Source organism: Tamandua tetradactyla, chromosome 3, assembly GCF_023851605.1.
Source record: "Tamandua tetradactyla isolate mTamTet1 chromosome 3, mTamTet1.pri, whole genome shotgun sequence".
NCBI classification, from domain to species: domain Eukaryota; kingdom Metazoa; phylum Chordata; class Mammalia; order Pilosa; family Myrmecophagidae; genus Tamandua; species Tamandua tetradactyla.
The window spans coordinates 206,138,214-206,147,330 of record NC_135329.1 but is presented as its reverse complement, the minus strand read 5'-3'; the positions used below and the strand labels follow the sequence as shown (position 1 = coordinate 206,147,330).

At 42.6% G+C, this 9,117-nt stretch overlaps 1 protein-coding gene across 2 annotated transcripts in view; it reads right to left on the bottom strand.

Annotated features, from left to right (window-relative positions):
• Positions 1-643: 643 nt before the first annotated feature.
• FBXO36 (F-box protein 36) overlaps positions 644-9,117 on the bottom strand; it is a 155,794-nt gene continuing 147,320 nt past the window's right edge. For both annotated transcript variants that reach the window (XM_077155382.1, XM_077155383.1), the window contains one exon: positions 644-1,119. In XM_077155382.1, coding sequence (XP_077011497.1) covers positions 928-1,119 — 192 coding nt within the window. In that variant the 3' untranslated portion in view covers positions 644-927. The remainder of the gene's footprint in view (positions 1,120-9,117) is intronic.

Genomic DNA, 9,117 nt, shown 5'->3' with positions numbered 1-9,117 from the left:
GGTACTTAATGAGAGGGCAAGAAGAAAAACAATTTTATATAACCCTTCTCAATGAGGTAGAATTTTCTCTTTTTTACCCCCTCTGCTAACTTAACAGAATGCAAACTGTAGTTATTTTTTCACTTGGTTTCCCATAACCAGTGCTCTTAAAAATCCATGTGATGGTAGGATGCTTGCCTTCCACGCAGGAGACCTGGGTTCGATTCCTAGACCACGCACCTCTCTCGTCCAAAAAAAAAAAAAAAACAATCCATGTGATGTAAGGCGGCAGCTGTCCATGCTCTTTCAGGAAAGTTTAAAGCATTTAAAAGTTTATTTAATGAGGTGAAGCCTTGGGAAATTTCTCTTTGGGCAAAGTCTGCCAGCAAAATGCTTGGATGTTGCCTCTCCGGAGTGAGGGAGCCTGGAGTCCTGTGAGCGGGAGGAGGTGGCCTGGACTCAAACTTAGCAGGGTGGAGTTGGGAAGGTGGCCACGCTCACCCTGAGTGGAGACCCTCAGCCACCTCCTCGGAGAGACTTGAGTGACACAACAGCACCAGGAAACACCTCGAAAGCCCAAAGACCCTTCCCAATGCCTAGATAAAATAGATACAAATAAAATAGATAAAATAGAAAAATTTTTAAAAAATGCTAACAACCATTTATTATTATATTTATTATATATCTATTTCTATTTGTGTTTATTATATATTTCTTGTACTTTATACAGCCAAAGGCTCTCATCAGTCCAGCATCAGGGCTTCTGGTATTGCAGCCCATGTGCTTGGGGACCATTCTCAGGGCAACCAGGATGTGGCACAAGCAAGGCACGGGAGGGCTGAACCAGCAAAACCACTTTGTTCTAAAGAAAAGGAAGCAGGAGAGATGTGGATGCTTAAGGAAAACGCACAGCCATGCCTCAACGCCCCTGCCGGTAGGAAACCGGCTCTAAGCTTGATTCTTCTGTGTCTGGTTCTCATGCTTTTGCTTCCTCTTGCGGAGCTGCCGCTGGAGCTGGAGCTTGTTGGTGAAGAACATCCGCTTCCAGCCGATGTCCTCCGCCAGGGCCCGCATGTCGGGGGTGATGGTGTCACACGCGGACTGGACTATCTGCTCCCACAGTTGGTCAGACACGCACAGCTGTGGACGGAAGAGTCAGAAGGGGGTTGCATTACAGCCTGGTCAAGGGGAGGTTGCATTACAGCCTGTCAAACTCCGGCTGCCCAAGTCCCCTTTGGGGAATGGTGAGAACGGGGGAAAATTCAACTTTCCCAAGTTGAATTCTTGATGTTCTCACAAGCAGTGTGGACAACCGAAGCTATAGGATGAGCCTCCAGTCTTGGGTTTGTTCATATGAAACTTGACCCCACAAAGGATAGGTCAAACCTACTTAAAATTTAAGCCTAAGAGTCACCCCCAAGAGAGCCTCTTTTGTTGCTCAGATGTGGTCTCTCTCTCCAGCCAACACAACAAGCAATCTCACCACCCTCCCCCTGTCTACATGGGACATGACTCCCAGGGGTGCGGACCTTCCTGGCAACGTGGGACAGAAATTCTAGAATGAGCTGAGACTCAGCCTCAACGGATTGAGAAAACCTTCTTGACCAAAAGGGGGAAGAGTTAAATGAGACAAAATAAAGTGTCAATGGCTGAGAGATTCCAAACAGAGTGGAGAGGTTATCCTGGAGATTATTCTCACACATTAAAACACCTTGTTAGTCAAGATGTAATGGAGATCATCAATATATCAGAAGCCAATTTGACCTCACTTTACCAGCAAGGGATATTTTCTTCTTTAAATTACTTGGTAACTTTCTGTAGTTTCCATTTCTTTTAGTAAAGAAATTTTTCCGTATATGATTTGTGAGTAATTTTTCTGTGTATGATTTGTTTGACAAACACCTCTAATGTCCTTTGCCCATTTGTAAAGGCTCAATGTTTTTCCTCATCAATTCGTGTGAAATGTGTTAACTGTTTTTTCTAAATAAAAATATTAACTTTTTTCTTACTGAAAAAAAAGGTGTAATGGAGAGGCTGGAGGGAACTCTCTGAAAATATGGAGCTGTGTTCCAGTAGCCACGTTTCTTGAAGATGATTGTGTAATGATATAGCTTTCACAATGTGACTGTGTGATTGTGAAAAACTTGTGTCTGATGCTCCTTTTATCTACCTTGTCAACAGACGAGTAAAACATATGGAATAAAAATGAATAATAGGGAGAACAGATGTTAAAATATATTTAGTTGAAATACTAGTGATCAATGAAAGGGAGGGGTAAGAGGTATGGTATATATGAATTTTTTTCTGTTTTCTTTTTATCTTTTTCTGAATAGATGCAAATGTTATAAGAAATGATCATAATGATGAATATGCAACTATGTGATGATATTGTGAATTACTGATTATATATGTAGAACGGAATGATCAAAAGTTAAGAATGTTTGCATTTGTTTGGTATTTTTTGGTATTTAAAAAAAATTAATTAAAAAAACAAAACACTCCAGCTGCCCATGAGACAGGGCATGGAATGCTACGTGTGCACGAAGATGTGCCAGACACACTTCCTGCCTCAAGGAGGCACCTTTGAAGAAAGGGGCAAGTGCATAAATATCCAAAGGGCAAAGCAAACTTGGTCAGTAGAAGAAACGACGTCCTCCTCTCATTTAAGATGCTAAATATGAGATATTTGCATGGAGGGCCACTACATATACTACATTATATGGTTCATTTCCAGTTACCCACCTAACAGAGGCCGCAATGCTGTGGTCAGCCAAACGTCCACTCCGTCCTGCCTTAGACTGCATTCACTTCTACAGGTGGGAGCATTGCTAACTCCCCGTGTGTTCATTTTATCCTGGGTGAAGCCAGCTCTCCCCAGCCCTGGGCTAGACAGTGGAGTACACTACAACCTACTTAGGGGTGAACTACATCGAAATGAACAAAGCACCCCCAGCTACTGCCAGCCAGCCCATCTGCAATCCAGCTGTCCACTATCCTGGTCCCAGGATCCCTTCAACAGCTTTTGCTCCAAGCCCTTTGTAAGCGTGTCACCACACCGAGCACCAGAACGGACCACAGAGTCTGTCTCCTCCCTGAGCCAGTCTGGCACATTGGCAGAGTGAGCCTTCGTCCAGGAGGAGCCTTCTGTAAGATCTTCTTCTGCAGTCTGGGGGCTTTAACTGAGGGCCACAGGGTTAAATATAGGCCAAGGTCATCCAACCTGATATCTGCACAGGACTAGTTTCCCTTTCCTCCAAGTTCAAGGACGCCAACATTCAGCTCCCATTTATTCAAGATTTTCTAATATCCCTCTCTCTGTTGGCACCATTAATTATGGCAACATTGGCCTCCTCCTACTAAACACTATTAATATGGGAGCAGATTTCCTAACATGCCCCCAAATCCTTCCTAAAGTTAAAGCATCGGATATAATTATAAGTAGCTCCAATCTTTGCAATAGCCATGGTTTTCAGTGTATGCAAAAACATGGATATTTAAAGGTGCTGGAATAGTTGGTGTTACACACTGGAAACCTGGTGCTCTAAGAAGGTTTCCCACCTGGCCTTCTCCTGGGACCATCCTTTCTGGAGCACATGCGCATTGGATGGAGGTTAACAACCCACCTGATCTCTCCTTTCATCCATTCTATTCCATGGTCAACAAATGGGGAAACCTAGGAGAGTAAGGAGCAGGGCCTGATGGAGGGCAGTAAGGATTCCAGTCCTTGCACTAGCAGAGCCACAGCATGCTGGTCTGCTACTCTCTCTGCTCTCACCCTCTCTGATACGCCTCCTCTGCAGCAACTCCCAGAAGCCACTCATTTAACTGACTTCTCCTCAAGGGGGCAAAGAGAGGCAAGAAGCTGATGGGCCCCTCAAGATAAACAGTACAGGGAAATAAGAGCATGGACAACGATCAGTGCAGATTACCTGCCCATGAATAACACAGAGAACCAACCTAACAATTGATATAATAAAAATTCGGTGGAAATCATTATTTTCATCATTTAAAGTTCCTTCCCAGGGGGCAATTCTACCTCTTAAGGAGAAGCAGACAGGCCTGGGGTAATCTCAGATTCCAGAACACTGGATCCGACTGTGCTCCGTGCAGAGAGCAGCCAGGGTTTGGGGGCCTCGAGCTTCTAGAAACACAGACACAAACCAAAGAAGAGGAAAAGTAACTGAAAAGCAAAAAGAGCTGTGCTGCTTTTTATCCACGTGCTAATATCACACACTTTATTCTGAAGGAAAAGCCCTTGCTCATGGCCTAGTTATTTTTCTTTTCCCAAGAATTCATTATAACTTAGTGTACAACTTTTTGCCTTGAGCTGAAACCACTGGAGGCAGAAATACTGACAGTGGAAAACAACAACAGGTGAGAAACCAACAGTAAGAGAAAAAAGAGAAAAGAAAACCACAAGCTTCAATCACTGCAGTCTGGGGCCATTTCATGGGGGTAAATTGTCCCACAATTTTTCAATAGCCCATATAGACAACATTCATTCGTTCATTCATTCACTCATTCAATTTACCCATCCAAACTTTATGGAAGGCCTTAGTTTCAGATCACAAAATCTATCCTAGCTAGTTTCAGGAGAAGAGGATTGATCAACAGAATAGCTAATAACTCTGGAGGGAAAGGTTCAATGTTATACAGCTGGGAATGACAGTAGCCAGATGTTAAAAAAATAAAAAAGAAAACAGAATGGACCTTTTCAGCGGAAACCTCATTGCTTCTGCACCCCGACAGAGCACCCCAGGATGCTATGATGGCAAGGACCAGACGCGAGATCCTGCCCCTTTGCCTCCACCCTGTGCTTGCAGGAAGTGCGGGTCTCCCTGGGCACGGCAATTCCCCACTTTGCTCACATCTTCCTTGCAGGAAGGTCTATTTGGCAGACCCTGGGCTATGTCCCACAGGCCAGTTGCAAAGGTATCTGGGAAATGTAATTCTTTTTCTTTTCCTAACCTCTGCAGGACACAAGGCCATTCCTTCCAGCATGAAGGAGTTAACATGCGTATTGAGCAAGCTAATCCACAGTCTCCTCCTCAATCTGAGCTTTCGGCTATTCTCATCCAAATGCACTTTTCTTCCCACACTTAGGCTTCCAAATGACAACAGTGGTGACAACACAGTCCCACCTAACACAGCAACTCTTCTTCATACCATCGAAAACATGTTTATTTTCAATCTTCACCACCACCCCCTCCTGCTAAGTCCCCTCAGTCACTATAAACCTCTGGGTGACGTTTGTTATCTCCAGCTAATCCCAATTCATCTTTCTATCCTATGTACTAGAATTATAGTTAGTCAGCACCGATTTACCCTAGGTAAAGTAGTAGAAGTAGGTGCAGAAATATTTTTTACATATAACTAAGTAAGGATAAATATATAGGTAGCTACTATGGCCCTGGGTTCTGCACCTGGTCACAAGGCAGGAGCTGGACTTATGACTTCCTCTTTCTGCTACCCATTCCATCTTCACTTTGTCCTCAGCCAGCACCGCAACTTGTCAAGATTCTATATCGGGTATTATGAACCAAACCTTCCTTAATTCCTCCAGGTTTGGGGCACTTTCAGGTTTTGCAGGTATAAGATGTCCTCTCTTCTGCCAACATTAGAAGGCGCCTGCAGGGACCTTCTGGCTTCCAGACACACTCTTCCCTAACTCAGTGTGGAGCAGAAAATCTGTTTCTTCTTCATAGTCACAATTAATGCCCCTTTTTGTGCAGTCACCTTAGGAGCCCCAAATAGCCTAGTAGCAATTGCAATTTCTAGTTCAATGGCATCATTGTTGTCTTCAAATGAAAGCATTCAGCATTTGGGTACCAAGACCTTTAAACTAGTAAAATCCGAAGTTGTGGAGAAGGAAGCCAATACTCTCTTCAAGTTGGCGATGAAGTGTGATTCGAAAAGAAGTTACTCCTACTTCTAAGCTTTGTTTCTAGCTATGGAAGAAACAGGACCACAGGGCCAAATCCTGGTCACTGGGGTGAGCCTACAACACATTCTGTAAGGCAGCACCCCAATTCTTGTACAGCTTTGCTCTTAGCAGATGAGGTAATAAGAGTCGTGAATAATCTATTCCATCATTCTTTAAGGCCAACTCATTATGTTACTTTATTTGTTTAATAAATAAATTTATTTGTTACATCAAAATACCCAGAAGCAATGTTGTATGCATTACCAGGATGTTAAATAAGACCTTCAGTAAATTTACATAAGATATTGCTGGTGGGCAAGGAAGGCAAATCTATATCTAGAAGAGGTACCTAATCTAGGGAGGACAAAGACGAAAAGAGTCCATGTACCTGATTCTTATCAAGTTGTCAACTGGAGCCCCTGGAGCATGGCACCTTATTGGGGGCTTGGCATTAAGTCTCTTATGGACTTAATAGCCAGATTAATCTTAATAAGCAGAGGTGCATGACCTCCATCCTTGACACCTGGATACTTTATGAGTCAGTTCATCCAGCAAACAGTAAGGTGGTGGGGATAGAATCATCCATATATTTACTGAAAAGCTCCTATGTCCTTTGGTAAGCAGTCACATGGGGCACACATACATTTATCTTTTAGGCTTATTCTGAAAATTCATCCACATGCCTCTTTCTTGGAACTCATAATTAGTCTTCCAATTGTATCCTTTTCAAGACTTTGACCATCTAAGCAAACCTTAGCCTTCCCTCAGTAGAAATCCAAGAACTATTTCTCAAAAAGAGAATAGTTATTTGCAAGAGCAGGCATGGCTTTTGCTCTAACACCTGGAGGTACAAGCTGCAATTTTTCTACTGGGATATGTCACAGGCTTCAGCAAGGATCCATAAGCCACAGCTACAGACAACTCAGAACCACTGAATCTGCTGGATAATGAGGAGCAAATGGTATAGCGGCTGACACTGAAATCTGGACTGGCAGCTAGGCCCATGAAAACGGGCAGCTTTATGGTTTATGTGGTAAATGGATCCGAGCAGCATATCCAAATGTGGTATATGCTACCTGGAAAACTAAAAAACATCCACACAGTGTTGTGCTGCTTTATTACGGCAGGGAAAATAAGGCACTGGATCCCTAGATAATTCACTGAGATAACAGGCCTCTCAGTTTTGTGGGGTTTATTTCCAACTTCCTGAAATATGTGTCCCTTATCAAGATATCTGGGGTATCTGCTACTACCTGCTCCATCAGCATGCTATTATCAGTGTTGACCCACACATGATATCATAGGATCAATTTTGCTGTGATTTAAAAATCACCAACAGCCAGAGAGTTGTCGTGCTCCTGAGGCAAAATGCTGCGGGTACACTGCTTTCTCCACCAGGTAAAAGCAAACTTAGTATGGTATTCTTACGGGAAAATGCAGGAGGATATGAGGACGGCATGTCATAGGATGGTGGTAAGGGCGGAAGTGAGAAGTGGCCAGCTTGTGGATATTTTGAAGGAAGAGCTTGTAACACTTGCCAATGAGTTAGATGAGGGGTGAGGAAAAGAGAGGAATTAAGGATGAGCTTTTTGGCTTCAGCAGAAGAGTGAATGGTGTTACTGATGATTGAGAAAAATAAGACCACAAGAGAAGTAGATTTTGCTGAATAACTGTGTGTGGGAGGAAATCACAAGGCCTGGTTTTGACATGGTAAACTTCAGATGGTGATAGTACATCTAAGTGGCAGCATTGAGCATGCAATTAGTTACAAAAGTAGGGAGAGTTCAAAGGGGGCTGCCTGAGCTGGAAACATATATTTAAAGATTATCCCATGTAGGTACTATTTAAAGCTCTGGGATTAGATCATCTAGGTGTGACTGGATAGAAAAGATAGCCCAGGGAAGAGCCTTAGGACACACTGCACTAAACACCCAGGAAATGCAAGTTTTCAGCAAAGGAGACTAGAAAGAAGGAAGAAAGCCTGGAATGATCACATGTGTCAAACGCTGCTGACATAAGATGAGAATTAAAAGCTGATATATAAACAAATGAACAACACTAACACAAGGTGTTAATACGAGGGTGGTACATGGGAACTCTGTATTTTATATATTTTATGCATGAAATTTTTGTAAACCTACAACTTCTTTAATTAAAAAAAACCACCTGATATGTAATTGACAAGATAATGTAGATAAAACAGTAACTTGAGAAGAGCAATTTCAGTGGCATGGTGTGGATGAATGTCTGGCTGGAGTGAGTCCGAGAGAGAAAGACTAGTAGAAGAGGAAATGAAGGTTGCAAGCGCAGAGAGCTCTTTTGAGGAATTATGCTTGAAGAGCAGAAGGGGAGGTGGGATCAAGGCAAGTTTTTCTTTTTTTAATTTATGTTTATGTGCCAATGGAAATGATCCAGTAGAGAGGGCAAAATTAATGATGCAGAATAAAAAGGGAGAAATTGCATGAGCGAAGTCGTTGAATGGGAGAGAGGAAATGAAATCCAGGAGTGTTGATGTGATCATAGGTTACAAAATGGACAATTTATCAACCATAATGGAGTGTAGGGCAGAGCAAATGGACAGAGGGACAGGCATAGATAGAATTGGCAAAGGGACCAGGCAATTCTCTTAGTCTCATGAACACTTCTAATTTCTCAGTAAAATAAGAAGCCACCACATCAGTTGAGTGAAGAAATAAGAGGGATGACAGTCTCTAGGAGAGAGAAGAGAGTATGAAATAGATCTCTTGAGGAGTGAGAGAAAGAAACTCAGTTCTTTAGAGAAAAGTATTTTATAAGCATTAAGTCTATAAAATAATGCTTTCAGTTCTGAGTTTTTTGTCATGCCAGGAACATGTTAAAAAATGTTAAAAAAATAAACATAAAAAAGTTTTAAAATTTTAATACAGTCAATCATAATCAAGACAACAGAATATACTGTCACAATACCACCTTCAGGTAAATGAATCTGGCACATGCTTTGCCCTAGTCTGGAGACCCAGTTGGTGGCAGAGATAGAGGTGTTCGTCATCCATTTCACCTCTTCTCCCCATTTCCTTGTCCCTTGTACTTCAGTGGGGCTGTGTACTTAGTTCTGGCCAAAGGACTGTGAGTAGAGGTGACGTATCAAACATAGAATAACCGGTACATGACCGCTGTTTTGTCTCTTTTCTGCCAGTGGCTAAGGAGGCCACATGTTTCAGAGGGTGAAGCTACGA